The sequence below is a fragment of the Microcebus murinus genome, chromosome 14 (assembly GCF_040939455.1).
Source record: "Microcebus murinus isolate Inina chromosome 14, M.murinus_Inina_mat1.0, whole genome shotgun sequence".
Classification (NCBI taxonomy): Eukaryota; Metazoa; Chordata; class Mammalia; order Primates; family Cheirogaleidae; genus Microcebus; species Microcebus murinus.
In genome coordinates, this window is record NC_134117.1 from 46,900,829 (window position 1) to 46,927,964 (window position 27,136).

A 27,136-nucleotide genomic window follows, 5' to 3' on the forward strand; every position below is an offset into this window, starting at 1 on the left:
TTGCATTACCCACTGTAAATCTCAGAAAATTATTTTTAAAAATCTTGTTAACATTACAATCTTACTTTTTATAGTTTTAATTTTCAAAGTGCTTTACATAAATTATATAATAAAATTCTCACAAGTTATGAGGTTGCCAAAAATGTCCCCAAATATAAGTACAGTATAAATGGCTTCAAGGTCAAAGAAAATTAGCACTGAAAGACAGAATTAGGACCCAGTATTTTCTTTCCAGTTACTTGTTTCTTTTTATTAGATAATAATGTAATACGGATGTTTTAAAGACTAAAAATCTGTTAAGTTACATTTGCAATTTATCATTTTGGAGGGATATGATTAAGAAAACAGTAAAACAAAAACAACATACTTGAAACTTCTTCAAAACCATCCCAGAATTCTTTAACATTGGCATTTGAAATAATGCTGTCTTTGCAATTCAGGAGATCAGCTTGGTGGTCTCCAAAATCAAGACTAATTGACTCCGCCTTCCATAAGCTAATGTTCATTTTCTTATGCACACCAGAAACCACTGCAGGCTTATAAATAAATAGATAAACAAGTAACAGTTAAAAGGTATATGGACACTTCAAGATTTAATTTTACATGCACATATAACAAATGTTTAACACATTAAGTTTCAAGCCTGTTGACAAATCTATGAGTATAAAAGAGGCTATTAAAAAAAAAGTCCCTGACCTGGAAAGATATTCACAATATACTGTCAAAGAAAAAAGATGATGAGAGAATGCTATGTAGAGTACAGTGGCATTTTTGAAAACAAAAATTTAAAAGTGTAGTAATTTTCTGGCCCTCTCCTCCCATTCCATTCACATCGAGAAAAGTGTGTGTGAGGGGTGGGGGGGGAAACAATAAAAAATAAAAATAAAATTTAAAAAAAAAAAAAAAGTGTAGTAATTTTCAGAAAACAAGTCTAAGAGGCTATACTAAAAATTCAATTTCTTCATAGTAGAAACATGGATTACCTGGTTGCTTTATCTATAAGACTAATTTTTACAGAGAATATAAGCTACTTATTTGTATGTATATATGGTAAGATTTTTAAATAAAAATACATACAATCCTTGAGATTGAAACATAATTTATATACATTTTGAGTCTTATCACTTAAGGTATTATTTTTTTTGCATCTACAAAGATCATGATAAAAATATTAAATACCTAAGGCATAGAAAGCTTTAAATTTCAAGCCTAACAACTGATTCTCTGAAAGTGAAACTCATCTTTGAAATCACATGAATTCAAATTCGCTTAAGGCTCTCTAACCCAGAAACCAACAAGATATATAGCTTCTAAAGCTCCAATAAATGATGTAAAAACATTTCTAAGGTCAACTAATATATTATTCTGAGGTTTTCTTTTTTTTTTTTTTTTTGAGACAGAGTCTCGCTTTCTTGCCTAGGCTAGAGTGAGTGCCGTGGTGTCAGCCTAGCTCACAGCAACCTCAAACTCCTGGGCTCAAGCGATCCTGCTGCCTCAGCCTCCCGAGTAGCTGGGACTACAGGCACGAGCCACCATGCCCGGCTGATTTTTATATTATATATATTAGTTGGCCAATTAATTTCTTTCTATTTTTATGGTAGAGACGGGGTCTCGCTCAGGCTGGTTTTGAACTCCTGACCTTGAGCAATCCGCCCGCCTCGGCCTCCCAGAGTGCTAGGATTACAGGCGTGAGCCACCGCGCCTGGCCCTGAGGTTTTCTTAATGCATTTCTTTTATTTTTTGAGACAGAGTCTCACTCTGTTGCCTGGGCTAGAGTGCCGTGGCAATCAGCCTAGCTCACAGCAACCTCAAACTCCTGGGCTTAAGGGATCCTCCTGCCTCAGCCTCCCAAGTAGCTAGGACTACAGGCATGCACCACCCTGCCTGGCTAATTTTTTATATGTATATTTTTAGATGTCCACCTAATTTCTTTCTGTTTTTTTAGATGGGGTCTTTCTCTTACTCTGGCTGGTCTCAAACTCCTGAACTCAAACGATCCTCCTGCCTCGGCCTCCCAGAGTGCTAGGATTACAGGCATGAGCCACTGCATCCAGCCTATTCCTTTATTCTTTTTTTTTTTTTTTTGAGACAGAGTCTCACTTTGTTGTCCAGGCTAGAGTGAGTGCCGTGGCGTCAGCCTAGCTCACAGCAACCTCAAACTCCTGGGCTTGAGTGATCCTTCTGCCTCAGCCTCCCGAGTAGCTGGGACTACAGGCATGCGCCACCATGCCCGGCTAATTTTTTATATATATATCTCAGTTGGCCAATTAATTTCTTTCTATTTATAGTAGAGACGGGGTCTCGCTCTTGCTCAGGCTGGTTTTGAACTCCTGACCTTGAGCAATCCGCCCGCCTCGGCCTCCCAAGAGCTAGGATTACAGGCGTGAGCCACAGCGCCCGGCCTATTCCTTTATTCTTAATGAAGCAAAATACAAAGAACACAGGAAATTGTGATTTAAGAGTCTCTGAAAAATGGTATTTATTAGGCTGGGCATGGTACTAGTCCCAGCTACTCCAGAGGCTGAGGTGAGAGGGGAGGATTGCTTGAGCCCAGGAGTTCATGTCTACCCTGAGCAATATAGCAAAATTCCATCTCAAAAAAATAAATAAAATAAAATAAAAAACAAAATTAAAAAAAATTCAAGCATGATATTAGGTATTCTTAAACTTCATAATATAATAATATTTGGAAAGAATTAAAAAGTTAAAAAAAAACACCACTCTAAATACTGGTAACTACTTGGTTGAATGTTTTGTTAAACACCCTTCAAATGGGTTGATATATATCCAACTCATAAATCAAGTCCAGGTAGTAAATAATTACCACTGGCAATTCCCGTATTAATTTCTAGCGCCTATCCAATAATACTATTATCCAGCCCTATGCTACTGTTTCTTACAGCAATCAGCAGTTTGGGAAAAGTAAGTAGATTTTTTTAAAAGACAGAGGTAAGCTAATAGCATATTATAATAATTCAAAGTAGAATCCTTAGGCTATCATCATGATTTTCCTGAAATACTATAAGTCTTCCTAATTAGACTTTTTGTTTCTGGTATCATTCTCTAATTCAACTTCTAATCAGCTTTGCTATCAGTTATTTTAAATGTCAATCTAATTACACAGATTCCTCAATTAAAACTATCATCTACAGTATAAACTCCTTAGAGCATGATATATAAAGGCCCTATGTAGTTCACCTATTTACCTTCCCCCACCATTCTCCCACCGAGCCCTCATCTACGGTCCAGATAAACAAACCTACTCAGAATTTCCCAAACTGATGCTCTTGTATATGTCCAGTCTCTTGTCCATATAGCAAAATTTCCGTTAATCTCTTAGGAACAATTCAGAGTAGCTTTTTTGAACTAGTACTCTAGCTTTGCCATTCTCTTTCCTGGGTTTCCACAGCATTTTGAACCAAGTTCTTAGAACTTTTAACATATTTATGAAAACATTTATTTATGTGACTGTTGTCTACTTCAAAAGACCACACAAAATTAAATTAAATTTTGACCCAGTAATAGCATCAGGGCTTCATGAAGACCCAACCAAAAAATATATACCAAATCTTATTTATATATACACACACATAGGGGTGTACTTTTTCTGAGGCGAGGTAAAGCTTTACCAGATTTTGAAAGATTTTAGTGACCTAAAAGGATCAAGATTCACTACACTAAAATGGTTCTTATTCATTTTCATAGCTTAATTTTATATCCTTAATGCCTTAGCACAGAGACTGAATTTTATTAGGTGTTCAATAATTATCTGGTGAATGAAAAAAATAAAACAGCAGTGATGGTTTCCAGAAGGTAAGAAATAAATTGAAAATGATAATACCATCATACATATAATTACATTTATTCCTAATTTTTGCATTAATGCAGTATATTACCATCTGAAATAAATATCAAACATTGTATTAAAGCTTTTGTCAAAGAGAAAATCATTATTAGAGTAATGGAGTTTGTAATTCAAGATCTGATGAACTAATTTATAAATGTTTTATGTATAAACATAACAGGCAAAAACACCTACATCTTCATTTGTTTGTGAAAAATGCTTCTAACAATGGTTAACATTTTAACAGTAGATATGAATGTGCAAGTTGGGCTACAATATCAATCTTAAAAAGGTAGGAAGGACTGAATTTTGTAAATGTAGGGCTTTATTAAATGTCTGTTCACTGACAGATCAAAAATTTAACAGCAAATCACTGCTTCCTTGTTAATTCATATAAATGTAGCCAAAAAGCAGGAATTCAGAAATAATCATTCTGGTAATCCTTTCAGTACTATTTTTGATATCTTATTGCCCCACATATGTGTTTACTATTTCTTCCCCTATTTCTATTCCTAAGGAAGGAACCATTTTGTCTATTTAATCAGCTTCTGCTCTACTGAGAGTGTACTTAATCAGCCTAAAATACTCACCTGTCCTTGTTTCCAACACTCTTTGAAAAGCTTCCAATTATTAGTATTCTTGTAATCTTTAAGCCATAAAATATGCTTCTCACAGATCCAAGAATGTGGTATATCACTGTACAATTTATTATTTTCATTCATGGCAGATTTTCTGCTTTCTTCAGGCTCTTCCTTAAGCTCTGGTTTTATACTTATCTTGGAGGTTTTATTTGGTGGAATTTTGTTTTCAACAACTGAAGCAATTATGTCATCAAGAATGTTAGGCATAGTCCGTCCACTCTTGCCACTCTATTAAGAGAAAAAAATACACTGAGAAGAATTATAGTTTGAGAGGAAATGTATACATTTTCCTCCCACACACTGTTAATTTTTTAACACCATCCCTGCATTCAAGAATATGCATTTATGTTAATGGATATGGATCCCTAGTCCTTACACTGTTCCTGGCAGATGAGGAATAGAAGTTTGGTGATGTGAGAAACTGCCTGGTCTGCAGACCCTAGAAGAACAGACTTCTTATTACCTTTTACATTGTTTTAGGGCTAAGGCAGAGTGTACAGGTGGATGGAATCTCCCATATACTTTTTAAAATTTTGAGACATAGTCATACTCTGTTGCCCAGGCTACAGTGCCCTGGTGTCAGCCTAGCTTACAGCAACCTCCAACTCCCGGGCTTAAGCGATCCTCCTGCCTCAGCCTCCCAGAGTGCTAAGATTACAGGCATAGCTACCACGCCTCTCCTCTCCCATATACTTTAAAATTTTTCATCTACCTAGGCAATTATTCTGCTTCCCTTTTTTAAAGCAAAATTTAATTTCCAGGTATTTTTCACTTCCATATGGTTTTCAAATTCTGAAGGGGCATCTTAGGGCTCTTCTGGCATCCAAGGGCCCTCTCCTTCGATCTTTCATTAAGGTTAGTGGAAAATGCCAGCTTTGAAGTTAAGAGTTACAATGTAAATAAGGAACATGCCTAGCAATTTCATACATTTGATTTCATCTGCATCCATTTATTGGACAGTTCATACCCAACAGCCAAATACCCAACTCATCTCAATTAAGGCCCACATTAAAAGCAAAAATCTGGCATCACACTCACTGGGGCTCCCATTGAATATACTGGGGCAAAGGCAATGCCAGCATCTGTAGAGCCCACTCGTAGCTTGCCAGCTGTGGTGGTCAGCAAATCCCGTAAAGTTGACCCTTGTTCATTATTCTGGGACATAGGTGGTGATGTTCTGCCATTTGGAGAATCAGAGTTGTCCTGTTCTCCATCGTTTTTAAGTTGCTTTTCGAGAGCAAATTCTTTGTTTTCTGAAAAAAAAGTTTCACAAATTTTAACTCAAGCTGGCACCCTGCATTTTATAGTGTGAGATAGAAACTAAATCATTAGTGATTGATTCACCTAAACACAAATCAGAGGATGAATTAGAGTCTTCAAAATGGCATCAAACATTCTGAACATGGAAAGGCCTTCCTCAGTATCTTAGACATGTGGCTGAGTTTATACCTGTCACTAATGAAAAATGCTGCTGCTGAGATAGCCAAAAAATATAGGTAAGTTACAAATCTAGTACCAGAGTGACTTTATATGCTCATCCACAAAAGATCCTGTAATTAATTTTGATGCACACAAGAAGGCTGGTTTCTAACAGGACAAATGTTGTATTGAACTTAAGCCATAATTCAAGCAAAAGATCAAAGTAAATTATTTAATATCAATATCAGTACTTTAATATGTAATAGTACATTGATAGTCATACTATAATCCTCTAATATATACTTAGATAATTAGTTATATTTACCTTTTTTTTCCTCTCTCGCTTTTTGCTCTGCAAGATCTGCTAACCAATGCAGTGGTGACTGGGATTCTGGAGGAGTTAACTTGCTATCTGTGCTTACATCACTTCCTGGGCTGCTGTTGCCATTACTCTCAGACTTTTGAGGAGTATTTTGCTGCTGAGACTCAGGCATGCACAGAGAAATTTTATTTCCATGATTAAGAACATTCTGTAAAACCTACAAAGGTAGAACAATTACCTTTTTAAACACTATTTCTTTAATTATTCAGAGTTAAAGGTAGTATTAATAGTTGTAAGTAGTTTACACAGTAAGACAGAAAACACAACTCACAACACACAAATCCTATACTGGATTTCAAATATCAAAAATGATTAATTTAACCATGCATTCTATTTGAATAATTAGAGATTTTTACTCACTTGAGATACACCATTCATTGTAGGAAAGTTTCCAACTTGTAAATTCTGTTTGTTAGTACAATGACAATGGCATTTAATACCGTATTTTTCCCTAAGAGTGTGCATGGCATCTAGAAGATCTGTCAAAACTACAAAATAAAATGGTAGTTAATAAAAAGATTACCACTAGTCATTACTATAAAATTTTTCTTATTTTATAGCAGTGGAGCTTTTCTTGTACCTTTTATATTTTCTTCCATATTTTTCCCCATTCTATTTCTTCCATCTATCACAGAATTGATCATTTAACCAAATTTATGTTCTCTATTTTTTTTTCTCTTTACCTCTATTTTTAAAAATCCAGTACATTCAAAATCTTAGAAAGCTTTCATTGGAAATCCAATAGGCCTTTCATTACACTCTAGTTTTCCCCTTCTAAGATGGTTCCCTCTATGGCTTTCTTCGTCACTGAGGTTGGGCTTGTCTTCTGAACTTTATTTATTACAGAGAATTTCTAATAACTCTGAGCAAGACAATTCAAGACTAGAAAAACTTATTATATTTCTAGACATTCCTTTAGCTGCTTCTTTTATCTAGAGCTGCTAAGTAAATAATATATATTTATACTTACCAGAACCAGGTATAATTTGAGTTGGCATTAAATGTTTGTGATCATGAGGCTGCCCCTTTACACACTTCATCCAAGCATACAGTTCTTTATCTGTAAGATAAAATATCCAGTTTTATATCATACTCAATGGTTTTTTGTTTTTTAAGGGACAGGGTCTCACTCTATCACCCAGGCTGGAGTGCAGTAGTGTGATCATTGGGCTCGAGCAATCCTCCTGCCTCAGCCTCCCCAGTAGCTGGGACTACCAATATGTACCACCATGCCTGGCCAATTAAAAAAATTGTTTTTTTGTAGAGATGGGGTCTTATTATGTTGTCCAAGCTGGTCTTGAACTGCTGGCCTCAAGTGATCCTTCTGCCTTGGTCTTCCAAGGTGCTGGCATTACAAGTGTGAGCCACTGCACCCAGCTGCAGGTTTTATAATTAGAGAATTGACAGCTTGTACATAAAGAAATATATAAAATGTCAGTGACAGGCTTCAGATATTTGATTCTTAAAAAAATAAAGTCAGAAAAGACAGTTCCACCCTTCTATGAATTTTATAAAAATAGTGATACAGATATGATAGCCTTCTCTAAAATTATCACTCTTTATTATCATTTTTATTAGTCACCTCTACCTTCTCTGATTCTAGCTTCTCTGTAGCATATCTCCTTTTATCTTCTGGCTAATTTTTGTGCCAAATAGGGTTTATGTCTGATCCTAGTACTATATACCCGTTTGACTTAAGTCTGAGGCTGCTGCTATCTCATATTCATTCCTCTTATACTTCAAACAGATGTGGAGGACCTACCATGGGATGTGAAAAAGCTGGTACCATATAGCTATTATTAACTGATATTGATGCCTTCAAACAAAGCTCAATTCCTGGAGTTGTAAACATATTAAAAGTCATAGTATGGGGCATACCATAAGTGGGAAAAATATCTGATACCTTGATTTCAAGGAGAACTTTCTCTATAAATTTAATGACAGCTACTGATAATGTGGCTATAAGATCTTCAGTATCACAAAACTCAATAAATGCAGCATTAAAAAAATCTACAATTATTGTTTCATAAAAAGTATAGATTAAATAAAATTCAAATCCAGTCTAAAACTGGTTATCTTTAAAAGATTTAACTTTCCCAAGACTACATGGTAACTTGTAAATGTTTTCTGTTTATATTTTAGACACTTATTGTTGACTGCCACTATTAAGCCTAGTCAATGTGAGTTTTACTACAATACTTAACAGTAGAATAAAGATATATAGATAACAATATAACCCAAGGCATAGGTTATACTTGATAGAATGATACAGTGACTACCAGACTATACTTTCAAGTTAATAGTATTATGAAAATTAGCAGAAACACAACTGTTTACGTTAGTATAAATACCCCTATCTTGTTCAAAAAAAAGATTCATGGTAGCTTATTTAAATGCATACAATATAATAAGAGAGTATATTAAAATAAACATTTTTAAATTTGGCAAAGTAAAAACAAAAGTAATATGAAATCAGAAAAAAATATATAAAATACATGTCATGAAGTTTTATAACAATGCAGCTAGTTCTACCAATTGAAAACATCAAAATACAATTTTATGGTTTTAAAGATATTTAAATGCCTACATTTCTCATTATGGTTTCACAATTTACTCATCATTACATATTTACTGCATAGCCCAGAAACACCTAGCTGTAAATGTTCATATGTTTCCATGTTTGCTCAGGTTTCTTTGGTGATGTGTGTATATGAAAAAGGGTCAGACAGGGTAAGTTTTAGTAGTTCTCCCAGTAATACTGATGGCTAAATCATGGTATATCTACCTTATATAATACTCTCAAAAAGAGCTGCCTGGGATGAAAATGACATTCATTGTTTTGAGACATTGACAGTCTGTCACTAAATATTCAATGTTTTTTGTTGTTGTTGAGACAGAGCCTCACTCTGTCACCCTGGGTAGAATGCAGTGGTGTCACTGTAGTTCACTGCAGCCTCCAACTCCTAGGCTCTAGTCCAGGCGTCCTCAAACTGTGGCCCACCAAAGAAATTTATCCGGCCTGTCAGCTGTTTTTGCCGCTGATGCCTGTCCTGCTTAGCAGCTGACTTGTCCCAGGCCCACGGCGCGCACGTGTGGAATGTGCGCCACAATCTCCAATGGCCCTTCCACGGTCTGAGGGACAGTGAACTAGCCCCGTTTAAAAAGTTTGAGGACCCCTGCCTATTCTAAGCAATCCTGCTTCAGCCTCCCAGGTAGCTGAGACTACAGGTGCGCACCCCAACGTCTGGCTGGGGTTTTTTCCCTTTCTTTTTGGTAGAGACAGGGTCTTACTCTTGTTCAGGTTGATCTCAAGCTCAAGCAATCCTACTGCCTCCCAGAGTACTAGGATTACAGACATGAGCCACTGTGCCCGGCCTAAATATTTAGTTCTAATACTTCAAACAATTCTAATCCTCTCATTTCATCAGAACTTTACTCATAACAAATTACTTAGTGTCAGTCAGGATTAGGTAGCCACTTCCAAAATTGCCTTGGATAAGCTTTCTCTAAAACACTTTTCAATGTATTTAGTTACTTCCTTTTTCAAACTTCGCATTATTTCCAGCTATATTAACAAGGGGAACATTGTTTTTGTGTCATTTTATTTACCTAGAAAGCAGAAATAATTGCTTCAAAGGCTGTTTACAAATATAAAGATTTCTTTTGCATTGTCTAAGAACTGAGAGATAAATGGTGCTAATGGTAGCATATTCTTTAACATTTCACTTGAAAGTTATAGACCAATATTTAGAAAAATTAATTTATATTATGAAGTATTCAATTATGACTTATAAGTATGACTGTGTAATTAACAGTTTCTAGGACTTCAGGCTCCTACACATTGCAGTCTTAAAGCAACAAGGCCTAACCTAAATTTGAGCTACATTAAGGAACTATCTGCTTGAAATGAGAGGGTGCATATACTCAGCAGGCTGAAAGATATAGATGCAGTTTAATCCTAACAACAACAACAACAACAACAAAAACAGAGCTTTTAATAAACTGTGATTACTCCTACTCTCAAAAACAAATTTCACAAAACTTTCTTAACATAAGGAAGGTACAGATTTTCCAGATGAGTGATCCTAAAGAAAAGAAACATTATCAAAAACTTCAGTTCATATAAACTTATCAACCAACCTCTAGAACTCTTCCTTTCCTTTGCCTTGTAACAATCTAAGCAGACCACAAATCCACATTTTTGGCAGACCCAGTGAATGTTAAACAATGTCGCTTCACATGCATCACACATCTCTCGGACTCCTCTTACTGCTCTTTTCCAGGCAATTTTGGCTGAGATACAGAAAAAACAAACATTTAAAAGCAAATATGCTCTTTTCCAAAGCAATTTTGGCTAAAATACAAGCAAAATTAAAAATGTAAAAGCGAACCAAGAACTTTTAAGGCTATATTAACTAAAGACTAATAGATTTCTTGAAATAATTAGTAATCCTCTTCAGAAGACTCACTAATGATCAGAAGTGATAAATAAAAATGGCTTACATCTAAGGCAGGGTTTTTCAACCTTGGCACTTTTTATATTTTGGGCCGAAAACATCTTTGTTGCAGGATAAGGTTATCCTGTGCATTATAGGGTATTTAGGGAAATCTTATTAGATGCCGTTAGATGCTAGCAGCGTATCCCACTCCCTTCAGTTATGCAACCAAAAATGTCTCTAATTATTACCAAATGTCCCCTGAGGGACAAACAACTGATTTTAGGGAAGGGAAGGAAAAGAAACTAATATTTAGAGCATCAATTATGCTAGGTACTGTTAAGTGCTTTTACATAAGTAAAACTAATTGCCATAACTACTTTCTAAACAAAATTTATGAGGTAATTTCACAGACCTGCCTGATATTCATGCAGATTATTTGCTAAAGGTCACACAGTTAAACAAGCAGTAACATGAGATTCAAATATCAATAATTCAGATGAATTATTTTATGTCAAATGCTAAAATTTTACAATTTCGCATCCAAAGTGGTTTTATCGCTCTGATTTATGTTATAATGTCAGAAATACCAAATAGCAAAATGTTATTATACTTTCATAAATGGTTAATCTACTCAATTCAACCTCGATAGGAAAATATCTATAAGCTTAAGTACACACAGGTGCATTTGTGCATAAAAAGGTGCCATTATCATAACTAAAAATCACCAAAACTAGATAATTAAACATGATTCAAAGAAAAAGTCTTAAAATGAAATTTGGACAGTTCAAGTTATATTTAACTTCCTTACCATCCTTTTTTACCCAGGTCAAAGCTGTTTTTTCAGATGTTACTAATTGACAGAATTTATCACCTATTATATCCAAGATATATTTAGAAGTTTCTATGTCTAGTTCATCATCTTCATAATTTTCATGTGTCCATAAACTCATAGCTTCATCATCATACTGGTCAGGAGAAGAGAAACCGTCTATTCTAACCACTCCATTTTTACTAAATGACAATCTGAAACATTAAAACATAAAAGCATTAGATAGCAAGATATTAAGAAAATATAAGTACAGTTAAAGTTGTAAACTTATAATAGATTTATGTTTTATTACAAACATATAAATTCTAAGTTAAAAACAGGAATATAGGGTAGTTCTTCACACACATTAATTATCAAATTAATCAATTTAAATAACTCTCATAGGTGTTATGCAAATGGCAATGATAAAGCAGCACCAACTTTAGGTCCTACCAAGAAATAAGATTCTTCCTATCACTTATAGTTAAGTACTTTAATTCCTACCAAATGAAAACTATATTTAAGTGTTTATGTGTTTGATAAATGACCAGTAAAAATGTGGGACCTATGTTGCCTATACCAATACTGTTACTTTATACATAACCTAAATTAAGGAATCACTAAAGTTGAAAATGGGCTAAAAAATCACCTTAAGGGCCGGGCGCTGTGGCTCACACCTGTAATCCTAGCTCTTGGGAGGCTGAGGCGGGCGGATTGCTCAAGGTCAGGAGTTCAAAACCAGCCTGAGCAAGAGCGAGACCCCGTCTCTACTATAAATAGAAAGAAATTAATTGGCCAACTGATATATATATAAAAAAAATTAGCCGGGCATGGTGGTGCATGCCTGTAGTCCCAGCTACTCGGGAGGCTGAGGCAGGAGGATCGCTTGAGCCCAGGAGTTTGAGGTTGCTGTGAGCTAGGCTGACGCCACGGCACTCACTCTAGCCTGGACAACAAAGAGAGACTCTGTCTCAAAAAAAAAAAAAAAAAATCACCTTAAGATGTTTACTGGAAGGATTGAAAAAAAAAAAAGGCAAGTATAACATACACTGTAATTAAAATTACACTTTATTAAAATGTTTTAGGAGAACAAGGATGAAACTCTTAGTCTTTGCAAGAACCCAACTAATGTGCTTACTTGCTCTTAGCTTCTGACATCCAAATAATCTACTCTATTTAGAGAAGTTTATGGTAAATAGAAGACCAAATTGCCATTCTCTTACTGACTAGTGGTTATTCCTCAAATATCTTGTACTTTACTCTCAAGGGATATCTAACATTTATTATATATACTTTTTTTTTTAAACAAAACATACCTTTTACTTCTATTTCTCATACCTCTATTATCTTACCAAAGTTTCCTTCCTCCTCCTCTTTTTTTTTTTTTTTCTTGACAGAGTCTTGCTCTGTCACCCCAGGTGGAGTGCCCTGGTGCCATCATAACTTACTGCAACCTCACACTCCTGGGCCCAAGCAATCCTTCTGCCTCAGCCTCCCAAGTAGATGGGACTATAAGCATGCGCCACTATGACCACGCCTGGCTAATTTTTTTTCTATTTTTGGTAGAGACAGGATCTTGTTCTCACTCAGGCTGTTCTAGAATGCCTGATCTCAAGCGATCCTCCCACCTCGGCCTCTCAGAGTGCTAGGATTATAGGCTTGAGCCACCACGTCCACCCTCCCTCTTCTTTTTAAACCAAATTTCTCCCTTTGTCATAACCCATCATCTTCAGCTTTGTGTTACAATCTTTATGTAAATAATTTTTTCCTTCAAACTCTTCCTAGATTTTCTTATTTCCTTAAACTTACTTTCCTCTTGATTCTTTTTATCATCTCTTCTGCACTTTATGTATACTATCTCCTTTAACTATTCCCTCAAGGTATCTGTCCGTTGGGGATTGCTGGCCGCAAAGATTGTGAAGTAAAGGAAAAGAACTGGGTCTGTTCTTACCAATACATAGTTTTTTTGATCTCTACTGGATTATCAGTATAGAGTATTTATCACAGTTAGGTGTATCCTAACTTCTTAAAAAGAAGAAATTAGGAAAATAATTACAACAAATAGAACATTTCATATATGCATATATAAGAGATCTGTCCAGAAAGTATTCAGCCATGTAATATGAAAAATAGAGACATTTACTGAAGAAGATATAAGAAACATTGTTCAAAGGACTCCTTTGACTCCTTAGTGTCCCACCCCTCTCAAAGTAGGCACCTTGGGACCTCACACAGTTCTACCAGCATCTCTTAACCTAACCTGTACACATTCAACATTTTCAGGTGTTCTGCTTGCTGCAGGCCTTCTAGATGTGGACCACTTTCAACAGATTCTCAATCATCATCATCTTTGAAGTGTTTGTGCCAGACTTATATTTGCACTGCCCTCACTGCATGGTGCCCAAAAGCCTTCTGAATCATCTGATTAGTTTCCGAGGAAGAATGTTCAAACTTAATGCAAAATTTGATGCAGATTTGTTGCTCTACTCGCTCATTTTGAATGTGACAGCCACACAGTACACATTCTTACTCAGTGGTGTCTAGCATGCCACTGAGCAGTACAGTGAAATCATTATTCATGCATGTGCATTCCATTCCACTCTCCTTGGCTACCAGGTTACATTGATGTAGTGCAAACCATTCGCGGTGTATTAACAATGGCTAGATACTTGCTGGACAGACCTTATGTATACACACACGAATGAATAGGACTACAGTAAGGACTTTGTGTACTTTATCTCATTTAACTTTCATTAAACCTCTCTAACTTAGGTACATTTATCATTCACATTTTGCAGAAGAGACAGGCTTAGCTGTACTCCTACTATAGTTAATAAAGTCACATAGGAACTTTTTTTTTTTTTTTTTTTTTTTTGGAGACAGAGTCTCGCTTGTTGCCCAGGCTATAGTGAGTGCCGTGGCGTCAGCGTAGCTCACAGCAACCTCAAACTCCTGGGCTCAAGGGATCCTCCTGCCTCAGCCTCCCAAGTAGCTGGGACTACAGGCATGCACCACCATGCCCGGCTAGTTTTTTCTATATATATTAGTTGGCCAATTAATTTCTTTCTATTTATAGTAGAGACATGGTCTCGCTCTTGCTCAGGCTGGTCTCGAACGCCTGACCTCGAGCAATCCACCCGCCTCGGCCTCCCAGAGTGCTCGGATTACAGGCGTGAGCCACCTCGCCCGGCCGACATAGGAACTTTATTAACCATAAAGGGACAGAGTTAGGATTCACAACCAGGAATAACTGATTCTAGAATGTGAGACAGAATCTTTACTGGCTAGGTTATCTAGCTATTCCTTAGCTGAACTTTTACAAGTCTGTAAGTTTTTAGTTTTAAAGTAATATTTAGTAATATTAAATTAGTACATAGGTTAATAACTATTAAGTGGTTTTTATATTTTACTACAAAACCTGTGACATGTGACATGGTACTAATAAATCCTCCTTGTCATTTTATAACTCAAATTTCTCCAGCTACAAATATTTAATGTATGTTTAATAAAAGTATGGGTGCTGCAATGGAATGTATTGACTTAAGCTTACTAGCCTAGACTGTTAACTTTGATTTACAGACAATTTGTGATTACTATCTAAAGCACAAATATGAATGCTACATTGTTTTGGCCAAAGTATATAAATTTTTAAAAAAACTCCTTAAACAAAAACCAAACTGTTATTTCCTATCATTTTCTAGGAAAAAACACTAACATTTTCTCATTATGGAATAAATCTCTTGGAAGAGAAAAGCCATATGGAACACAGGTAATAATGTATGTATTTAGTTCAATAGTTAGCTACTGTTAAAATTTAGCACAAAAAATTTAATATTCTTTTATAATGTTTCAGAAACATGGAGACTCAAAAGACTCATTCCCCTACCCAAAAGGGACCTTTAGCATAACAATATAATTTCTAATACCAATATATTTTTTCCCAATTTCATATTTTCACTTACCGTCTAAAGTAGTAAAATCTACAAAACACTGGTGAGTGAGTTGGTTCTTCTCCTTTTTTACTGCGAATAAGTCTACATTCTCGGCACTTTTGTAAATTAGGCCCTATCTCACAGCAGGAGTCATCCTGTAAAAAGGATTCCCCAGTTTGCTTCAGCTTCTTGACTTTACGCCAATCTTTTAATACTGAGCGAGGAATGCCAGCTGTAAAATCAGTAGGAAAGTTTTAGCAAGATTATGTTTTACAAAAGTTAAACTCCTTGAGATAAAATTCAAGTCAGTCACATAACGATGACAATACAGTAAGACTGTAGAAAAGAAGCAAAGGCATTAAGAATTCTAGTTACTGATTAATAACTAAAAAGTCCACAACAGTGTTATCTACTTACTTAGTAACCAAATGAACCACTCTTATGTTAGTATTCTGGAAATGCAGAACTGCATAATTTTCCAGCTGACTGAACTCTTTACATATTAAATATATATGTATACTAGCAAACATGAGAATCATTCATACTTTATGTAAAACATAACTAAAAATACAGTCATTTCTACACTGAAATTTGGTTTACCTAGGAGGAAGCTCTTTCAAGATCCATAGCAAGAATCTAAAGACCAAGTTTTTATAGTTAGAAATTACATGCTAGTTTATTTATTTATTTATTTTTTTAGAGGCAGAGTCTCACTTTGTTGCCCAGGTTAGAGTGAGTGCTGTGACATCAGCCTAGCTCACAGCAACCTAAAACTCCTGGGCTCAAGTGATCCTACTGCCTTAGCCTCCTGAGTAGCTGGGACTACAGACATGTGCCACCATGCCCAGCTAATTTTCTGTATGTATATTTTTAGTTGGTCAATTAATTTCTTTCTATTTTTAGTAGAGACGGGGTCTCGCTCAGGCTGGTTTCGAACTCCTGACCTCGAGCAATCCGCCCGCTTGGCCTCCCAGAGTACTAGGATTACAGGCGTGAGCCACTACACCCGGCCTACATGCTAGTTTAACATATTTCTATTGAAATACTTAATCTGATTTTCTAAGTGTGGCTCATTGAGACAAGTGATTTTAAAAAACCTATATTGGAAAGAAAAGGGCCTAAGATATTTCTCCTAATATCTTTACCTTAGTACCCTGCATTTAAAATAAACATTATTGATGGAAGCAGCACCCTGTAGACCAGGAGTCCTCAAACTACGGCCCGGGGGCCACATGCTGCCCGCCTAGGACATTTATCTGGCCTGCGGGGTGTTTTTGCCGCAGCTGCCTGTCCTGCTTAGCAGCCCACTTGTCCTGGGCCCACAGTGCATACTCTCCAACGGTCTGAGGGACAGTGAACTGGCCCCCCGTTTAAAAAGTTTGAGGACCCCTGCTGTAGACAAATAAAAAGGTTTGAAAAAAGTAAAAGGAAGAAAACTGGTTGGGCATAGTGTCTCATACCTATAATCCTAGCACTTTGGGAGGACTTGGTGGGTTGCTTGAGCCAGGAGTGCAAAACTGGCCTTGGCAACATAGCAGGACTCCACCTCTACAAAACATAGAAAAATTAACTGGTTATGGTGGCCCACACCTGTAGTCCTAGTTACCTGGGAGGCTATTATTGTGCCACTGCACTTCAGCCCTTCAGCCTGGGTGACAAAGTAAGGCCTTGTCTCCAAAAACAAAACAAAACAAAACAAAAAAACCCAGGAAGGAAGGAAGAAACAAAGAAGGAAAGAAGCCAATATTAACATAGCTGTTTTTATTGATGAAAAGAAAAAAAGCATTGAATAAGTATAAAGGAAAAAAGTGTAGTCTAATATTTGCAAAAGAAAAAAAGTCAGTTCACCTATGTACTCTATACCATTGCTCCATCACATTTGTTAGGTTGAGCCTAACAAGTATTAAGAACATTGGCTCAAGTAATCACTCATCTATAGAGCAGGAGGAATATCTAGAACATGAGGAACCCCCCAAATTAAGTTTTGACTATTAAATTAAAAAAATATATTCATTTAAAAGCAAACTAGGTCAGGACTAGCAAATATTTGTTGACTCTAGTTTGTAAGTATACTTATTCCACCCATATTAATATAGCTAATACCAGACAATAGATTTATATAGTTTGCTATTTGTCATGTCGAAAGAATAAACTATATTTCCTACCCTGCATCTTCTAACCTACATTTGCATTTTCTAATCATGCTCCTTTTGTGGAGAGGTACTATTCTCGTGAGACTAGTTTCTTCTAGCAGAGACTTGTAGCAAAACTCTGGTCCAGAGCTCCACTATTACTTATTTGTTGATAGTACAAGCAGTACAATTACAGAATGATCATATATCTTACTAGATAAAGTACTGTGTTTAAAATATAGAGTAGCCCATTTAAAATGGCGTCTAATTATTAAGCACTTCTAGAATTGTAGCCTGATTCTTTATAATTACATGTTTTCCCTTATCTTCTGTCTCTAACTTAGGGCAAGGAGCTATTTTAGCTTAATCCACTAGAGAAACACACATGCATATACACGCATGGACATACACTATCTGCCCCCCCCCCTTATGTAAAAGGTTTATATTTCCTCCATTGTATGTAAGACAGATTTTTCCTATAGATTGGTACAAAACGTTCAGAGCTTTTAAAAGTCAGAATAAATGACTGAATTGTTATACTGCTGATAAATCTTTATTTGGCACATTTGCTTTTAATCATTTATTTACTTTTTAATCTATTACACTAAAATAAACTAAATGCAATCTATTATATTTTGACTAGAAAATAACTTTAACCAATATGCTTTTAATTCCAGATAATGGAACAGTTCAGAGTATAGATCACCATACCACTGTTAACAATTTAAACAGCACTATAATAAAGAACCAGACATTTCAAAGCAAATCTCAATTATGTGACACAAAATAGGCACTGAGATCTTTTAAAGGAAAAAAAAATGAATTACAAAGACAGGAAGGTCCAATCATATGGAGAACTTTTGATATTATAGTTTTTGCTTCTAGACTAGGCCAAACATGAGTGTAGCTAACTCCTTTTATAAATTTAACTGCCATAGTATTTGTACAGTAAATATAATTTCATCCTTCAATTCTATATATCTATTGGCAATATCTAAACTCAAAGTTTGAGATTAATATACTTAGTCAACAAAAAATACCTAACTTAATGGATATTTCTTCTTTCATAAGAACATTTTTAACCCTAGCTCTCTGTTAGCAAATCCACAAATAGCTGCTCAAGCAATTGGGGAGGAAGAAAATTAAAAGACAAATAAATGCCAACCTTTAATCTCTGATATTCCATCCCCTTAAAAATATTTTTTGGAGATACAGAAATTAACTATGATCATAGTTAAATCATTGGTTGTATATCATAGGACTTACAGACATACTTAAATATGGTGGGTAATTTCAGGTTATAAAATAAAATTATGTAAAAATGAGTCATGGAAAAGCAGCCAACTTTTAATTAACAGAAACAAAAGGCAGCAGATATGAAGACATTCCAAACCAGTAGATACAGCAAAATCTATTAATCTGCCTTTAGAATGTATTGAGCAATATACTATGTATGTATAAAATATATAATTACAAATGTATAATAGTGTACGTAATCATAATACATCCTCTAAGTATAAGCTTAACTCAACTCTTTTTGATTGACCATGACTGATGACAACCCCACTAAACATTAGAAGGAAAATGGTCACATTTAATCCATAAAGTAGATAATCCACTCAGGTTTATAAGTTCCTTGACTTATGACAGCTCCCAATATAAAGAACTTTTCTAACTTAGGAGGCTGAGGCAGGAGGATTGCTTGAGCCCAGGAGTTTGAGGCTGCAGTGCACTATGATTGCACCTATAATTAGCCATTGCACTCCAGCCTGGGCAACATAGTGAGACACTGTCTCTAGAAAAAAACATTTTTTTTAAAGAACTTTTCTAGACAGCTCAGAATAAAAGTATACTTTGCAAATAATTAATAGATGGTATTTAATAGTGACTTAATATTAATTTGGACTTGGTGAACAAATAGGATAAATAGCTTCTCTGAATATAAACGCTAGTTACCAAGCAGAGGAGATCTGACATCACAACTTATGGGAATAAAGGCACTCATTCTGGCCTGTGTTAGAACTCCTATTTGGAAATACGAACATTTAGTCTCAAGATGAAAAGAAAGTATGTACTCCATTAAGAGTTAATTTATAAATTTACCTTCACAAGAGTTTTCTAGTGTTAAAAGCTGGAAGGCTCCTATCTGTTTTATTTTTCTGTAAGTTTAACTAAAGTATTTGAATACCCAACACCAAAGGAAATGTTATGTGAGACAGAAGACAATTATTGACCACACTAAATCTATTATAGGTTCATGGGGGGAGTGGTGATGATAGTAAGGAGAACACATGAGAAAAAGCAATATTGTATATAATCCAATATTCAAATAAATGGCAGGTATTCTTCGTTGTCAATCTCCCTGTCTTCTGACTATATTTGCATTTCAGTCAGTCAGTCTCTCTGTCTCTAGTTGAGCTTGTCCTTCTTTCACTTTCTGACTGTCCTTTTCTATGATTCCATCCTCCTGTTTTTCTCTCCTTCACTTTGCCTCTGGTTTCCACATAATCATGTGAGAAAACCTCAGAGAAATGGCATAAATAAGAGCCTCCAAGCATCCGAGTGCTTGTGAAAGTACTTCTTGAGTGTCCACATTGTCACATATTTCATATATTGTATGTGGATGAACACATGGATACAGTGAACTATTAAGTGCTTTCTGTATTGTGGAACATACCTAAAAAGAAATAAACAAACTGAGAAAAACTACTTCTAGAGTAAAAACATATAGAAACACTTTATAGTGAATATTACTGTTAAGTATCACTTATTTTGTCCAGCCACAGCCACAAAAGAAACATAAATATCAGTGTTGAAGCTATAACTTATTATGGAAATTCTTCTTGAACACAGAAATGAACACATAAACCACAAGCCTCCCCCTTTTACCCATTTGTTAAGGACTATTAATAAAATGAGCAGCATTATTAAACAGATGATAATTTCAATAAGCTTCCAATTTTCCACCAGATAAAGGTGAAATATAAGCCACATTCATACAATTCTGAAGAATAGTCAGTCCTCCATAACTGTGGGTCCCACATCCATAGATTCCACTAACCACTGATCAAAAATACTGGGAGGGAAAAATTCTACAAAGTTCCAAAAAGTAAAACCTGAATTTGCCATGTGCAGAATACCATGTTGAATCCACATGAATGAAGTGATGTGCAGGCATTGTATTAGATAAGTAATCTAGAGATGATATAAAGTATGCAGGAGGATGTGCATGGGTTATGTGCAAATACGGTCATGCATATCAGTTAACAATGAGGATACGTTATGAGAAATAAATACATCCTTAGGATTTTCTCATTGTGGAAACATCATAGAATGTATTTATACAAACCTAGATGGTATACTGAGCCTAGATTACAGACCTGTACAGCATGTTACCATAGTGAATACTGGAGATAAGTGTAACACAATGTTAAGCACTTGTGTATCTAAACATAGAAAAGGCATGGTAAAAATACAGCATTATAATCTTAATGAGACCACAGTCATACATTCTATAGTTGATCAAAACGTCATTATGTGGCACATATCTGTATTAAGCCATTTTCTATAAGGTACTTGAGCCATCTCAGAATTATGGTATTCATGGGGGTTCCTGGAACCAATCTTCCACAAATATGCCATGGGATAACTGTAATTCTCTCCTAGAAATGTGTCTTAAAACAAGTATTTGTGAGTAGGATTTCTTTTTCAATTAAACCCTGTTATAGGTAAATATCTTAGCTGATATTAGAAATCTATTTTGGTATTTTAATAGCCATAACTGTATTCTGACAGTTCCTAGAAATGGTCAAAATTATGTAAAACTACTAAATTAAAAATTGGGTTACATACATTACCTACAGTGAGTGCTAGGGAAAACAAATGTATTTCTACAAGTCTCTTAAAAATGGAGGAATAAATCTTCTCTCCTTTTCTCTTACAGGATATTTGTGAAATGCAGAAATGATATCAATGAGCATATACCTAAAACTAAGGCATGAAAATAAAGGCAAAAGATGGCCTTAAACTCACTAACCTTTAAAGAACCACATCATTACTGTTAAAACACTCAGCACGCTATCAGAGATAAAACAAAGTAACTGACTTACTATTACTGTTGCTTTGCAACTTCAATTTACTTTTCTCTTTGGCACTCCTGCTGAGAACTCCATTGGGTTTCAAATCTTCATCTATTTCACCTTTTCTCTTCTGCAAATCATTTTGCTTCTTTTTGTATGTTGGCTTAGGTTGCCTTTTAGTCCTTTGCTCTGACTTACTTTCACTTTCATCTGAGTCTCCACTTTCAGAGCCAGATTCGTAAGTTCTTTTGGCTTTTCTCCTATTGGCTTTATCATCTTTTACATATTTCTCAACTATAATTTTACTATCTACACTATTTTGTATATCATTAGATGTAGAGGCTATTAAATTGACAGAACATGGCTTAATAATTTCTGACACAGAATTCCCTGAATTTTCTATTTTATTAGTATTTTTATCTTCTTCTGAATGTCTAGTAAGCCAAGCCTTTTTCAGCTTAGTATGGTAGTTCGGTTGACTTGTCTGGGATACTTGCCCATTTCCTACAGAGTTTGCTTTGTTAATTGTACTACAGATTACGGTGCTATCCAGGGGAAGGGAGGCTGAAGATGTCTGATTTTTCACAGCATTAGGTTCAGTCTCATTGACATTACTACTTTTATATTGAGCTGCAGCCAATGCTGCCTTGTGCTTTTTTAAATGGATAAAATCAGTTGTGCCTGAGAACCCAGAACTGGGCTGAATAGCACTTCCTGTCTTACTACTGGCTAGTGTAACTGGAGCTGTGGTGCTGACTTTGCATTCTTGTGTTTGAGCCATTGACTGATTGACATTTTTTGAAGAGGTACATTCTAAGGATGTAGAGGCCAAAATGGTATTTGATAAAGAAGAAATTACTTCTGAACCACCCCAACTGGAAACACTGGCAGTAGTGGCAGCAGATGTGAATATAGCCGTTTTGGTATTACACATGGTATTTACAGCAGACATGGCTGAACTGGGAAGACTGCCCTGTGAGACAGCCTGAAAGTTTTTTTCAGATTTTGTGTGAGCACTATCTGAATTCACATTTGGCAAAATGATTCTTCCAGTCTCTCCAGATTCTGCTGGTTTGAGGCATTCTGTTTTATTTGTCCCAGTTGAAGATCTTTCACTAACTCGATCTTTAGAAGATAACTGCATTGCTGGCATGCTATCAATTTTTGTACTCGAAGGTGGACGTACAATGACAGATGCCATAGCAGCCTGTGATTTTCCACTGCTTTTCTCCACGTGCCATTCAGCTTTCTCTTTGCTGAGGTTATTATTAGGTCTCCACATTTCTGTCAAAGTCTGTTCAGAAGAACTCTTAAAATTTGCCTGAGCGTCTTTTGGCTCAGGTATTAGAGTTGGAGGTTTTTGTGATTCTTGAACTTTCCCACCAGCATTTACTGGCATCACTGGAGTTAAAGTTGGAGGGGAAAGGCTACTGTAGCTGCTTTCCTTTCTTTCCAGGCTGTGATGGATTGGTGGGTGAAATACTGGTGCTCTATGTAAAGCAGGCATACTGCGGAGTGTATTTGTAGAAGAAACTGTCAAATGGGTTGGACTCCTACAATCATTTCTGAAGGTTGTTACCGAGTGAGAGGCAATCTGATGGGGAAGATGTTCTGGTATCTTGCCTACTAAACCTTCACTTTCTGGTTGGTGTTTAATCAAAGGCGGTGGCTTTGAAAGAGATGATATAAACGAAGTCAGGGTTTGAGGATTACCTGCTGCTGCAAGGGTGTTACTCTGCTTTTCATTGTAAATATTTGAAACTTCTTTGGATGGGTATGATCTTGGTGGTTCATTGACCACACTATTAGACAATGTAGTGAAATAGTTACTTTGGGGCAAACTCTGAGGAACCGAGTGCTTTATTTTATAAAGGTCTGATACTGAGCGTTCTATATCTGTATCTTGTTTGATGACATGGCTTTTAGGACTAGAGGATGATGATGCTACTCTGGAATAGCTATCTCTTTCACCCTCAAGCCCCTTAATTTTAGTTGTAAAGGGAGCAACATCAATACTTTCTTGAAGAATTCGACGGTGTTCCTCCTTATATTTGTTTAATCTCTCTCCAGTCTCCTGGGGTGGCCTCTGTAATTGACTTAATACTGGATCCACAAAATGTCTATGCAGGTGACAATCTTTTCCAGTCTGTGACCTATTTAGATCCAGGTCATTTTTTGCAGATGTGGATGCCACAGACCGTAATGGTTCCATAAAAGCTTTCCTCTCCAATTCTCTGTAAAGAAAATATACAAATAATCCTGTAATCCTTTATCTTACAAAATACAAAGACAGCTTCTATGCAACATCATTCTATTATGAAAGTAAACTATATCATGGCATATACTCTAACATATCAAGTAAATTAGAAGGCATATCAAAACAGAACAATACTTCTTCAAAGCCTAGTTTTAAGACATTTATTAACTTAATATTAACTGTTTAATGAGTAAATTAAGAACAGCATGAAAGATAAGGTACTCATAATTTTTAAGCATGGGTGAACTTACTCTTTATGATGATCTACTAAAGTTTTTGTCAACGGTGGACTGGAATGCGCTGGAATTTTAAGAGGCCGATGAGGCTCTGCACTAGAAGGTCTGACAGGAATGTGACTAAGTAATCCAATACCATCTGCAGAGGTCACAGGGGTGGGCTGATGTAACCAAGGACTGGGAGAATTCTATTAAAAAAAAAAATCCAGACTTCAGTTACAGAAAAAGGTAAACACAGTATCACAGTACAACATTAATATCAGTATTTATAAAACCCAAATCTTTTCTAAATGTATCTTAGGAGAAATATTCAATTAAGTAACAATATCTATTTTTCCAAATTATGTAGAAAATTAACTAGTATTAAAATGTAATTTCCAGAAATTTGTTATCTTATTAAAAGATCTTAAAATCAGTGCCTTTGGCTTAGTATAAATGCTGTACACAGAACCTAGCTTACTAACAGCAAAAGAATATATGTTGTAAATAGCAAAAACAGAATGTTATTCCTAATATACATTTGACCAGAAAGAGAAATTATAATCAAGTTCATTTGCCAGTTTTTGTCATTAAAAATAATTAGCTTTTTCAATGTAACAATTTACTGACAATTGGCAGATAATTACATTTTCAAAACCCAAATGTATTCCCCATTTGACCATTAAACTTGGAGGCGTGGAAGACTAACAAAGTTAGTTTTATATGTCAATATAAGGTGTCTTTCTCATAACTGAATATGCGATGACAGCAATCTCTGAGTGGAGACATACAACCATCTAACTTCATGTTAAGGATTGTTTCTACACTGACATTTTTCTAGAACATGTTTTACGAGTTTGTCAATAGGATGATAGTCAAATACCAGAAAAATACAATTGCCTCTGGTTTTAACAAAGGGAATAAATTTTATATCTCAAAATGATAATACAAATATAATATGATATCATAAACATATACTGCGCTTGAGCCTAGGAGTTAGAGGTTGTGGTGAGCTGTGATGATGCCACTCCACTCTACCCTAGGCAACAGAGTGAGACTCTTGTCACAAGAAAAAAAAAAAAAAAAAAAGAAAAGAGAAGATATACTGTTATAAAATTCGATTAAAAACACACACTATAGCTATAAACCTCACATGAGAAAAATATATACACACATAAGAATCATTCAAATATACAATGTTTCAAATGGCCTCAGTTCTACAAGATCCAGAAATCTTAAATTGCAATCAATTATGGCAAAAAGATTTTGCTCAGTAAAGTAACATTCAAAATTATTTTCTAATCTAACGTGTTGTGCTTATACTGTTTCTTCACTTTTGGTTATAATACTAGGGTAACAGATCTTCCTTTTTGCTCAAAATGTTATTTAAATTTAATTCCTTTATAATTTTACATAAATAAAAATCTGTAGTTGAACAGCCACTGCCTAAAGCTGAGAAAAAAAGAAAAAATTAAAATACTTAAAAATAAATAAAAATCTAATACATCTGTTTTTAGTTTAATACATTTATGAGCAGTTAAGACATTTTATGTTCCTATAAACATAGAAGCTGGACAGTCATGGTCTCAGTCTATGTAGATATGACATATACTGAGTAAAACTCCTTCCCTAAGCCAGCCAGCCTGTCTGCCTGCCTATCTATCTATCTTCTTCCCAAGGCAAATAAAGACCCAAGCCATTTTAAACAGTTACTTAGGTCTATTTTCCAGAGTTTGGAAGTAAAGAAGATTCAAAGCTATTAGCCAGCTTTTGGCTCCCTTGTGCTCTTCTACCTGTGCAGCTACAGCTACATTCATGACACAAGAGTGAAGAATAAGGGTAAAAATGTGAGTGCACTAGGCATCTGCATCACCAATCCCTACTTTCGATTCTGGCAAAGGGGATAATGTAGTGATTAATGACTCTTCACTGACTTTGACTATCTGATGTACACATTCTAATATGATTGTACCTACTGCAAGATCAATGACACCATCAAGAATGGGAATGGGCGAGAAGCTTGTGATCAACGGAGGCATGACTCTAAACTGAGATTTTGCCAACATCAAATGCAGTGATGCTAGTGTAGAATAAATTATGGCAATCACTGGTAACTTTACTAAATGCTGAAGCTCATACGAAGGTGGAGCTAAAAAGAGTTAATGTTTGGCCGGGCGCGGTGGCTCACGCTTGTAATCCTAGCACTCTGGGAGGCCGAGGCAGGCGGATTGCTCAAGGTCAGGAGTTCAAAACTAGCCTGAGCGAGACCCCGTCTCTACTATAAAAATAGAAAGAAATTAATTGGCCAACTAATATATATATATGAAATTAGCCGGGCATGGTGGCTCGTGCCTGTAGTCCCAGCAACACGGGAGGCTGAGGCAGTAGGATTGCTTGAGCCCAGGAGATTGAGGTTGCTGTGAGCTAGGCTGACGCCACGGCACTCACTCTAGCCTAGGCAAGAAAGCAAGACTCTGTCTCAAAAAAAAAAAAAAAAAAAAAAAAAAAAGAGTTAATGTTTGCAATAGGAATAAGCCACAAGAGATACCTTTCAAAATTGTTAGAACTGTATCTTGTACCACCAACCACTTACCATCAAAGTCATCTATCCAATAACTTTGAACTGACAGAAGAACTCATGACCACAGTGTATGTATGTCATCACTGCTACCCAAAATACAACAGTTTCTCTAACAAAGTTTTGGCACGATGGACACTACTCTTTGCATCTATACAGGCATTTCCAATGCTATATGTAAGAAATATTATCCCTGAAGTAAAGGAGAAAGTCACTAGCATTGTCTTCTAAATCACCACCCCCAATTGTCTTCTCACTCAACTTCAAAAAGCTGTCAAGAAAGATGACATTAAGAAGGTTGTAGGCCAGGCTCAGTGGCTCACTCCTGTAATCCTAATACTCTGGGAGGCCAAGAGATGGGCAGATCGCTCAAGGTCAGGAGTTTAAACCAAGCCTGAGCAAGAGGGAGA

General features: G+C 35.8%; 1 protein-coding gene across 4 annotated transcripts in view; it reads right to left on the bottom strand.

Moving 5' to 3' along the window:
- Nucleotides 1–27,136, bottom strand: part of JMJD1C (jumonji domain containing 1C) — a 329,744-nt gene that overhangs the window by 16,020 nt on the left and 286,588 nt on the right. For all 4 annotated transcript variants that reach the window (XM_076010029.1, XM_012762734.3, XM_076010028.1 and 1 more), the window contains 11 exons: nt 24,185–24,357; nt 21,707–23,910; nt 15,496–15,697; nt 11,534–11,748; nt 10,427–10,579; nt 7,257–7,346; nt 6,647–6,774; nt 6,230–6,443; nt 5,524–5,738; nt 4,435–4,713; nt 368–536 (listed from right to left, as the gene is read on the bottom strand). In XM_076010029.1, coding sequence (XP_075866144.1) covers nt 368–536; nt 4,435–4,713; nt 5,524–5,738; nt 6,230–6,443; nt 6,647–6,774; nt 7,257–7,346; nt 10,427–10,579; nt 11,534–11,748; nt 15,496–15,697; nt 21,707–23,910; nt 24,185–24,357 — 4,042 coding nt within the window. The remainder of the gene's footprint in view (nt 1–367; nt 537–4,434; nt 4,714–5,523; nt 5,739–6,229; nt 6,444–6,646; nt 6,775–7,256; nt 7,347–10,426; nt 10,580–11,533; nt 11,749–15,495; nt 15,698–21,706; nt 23,911–24,184; nt 24,358–27,136) is intronic.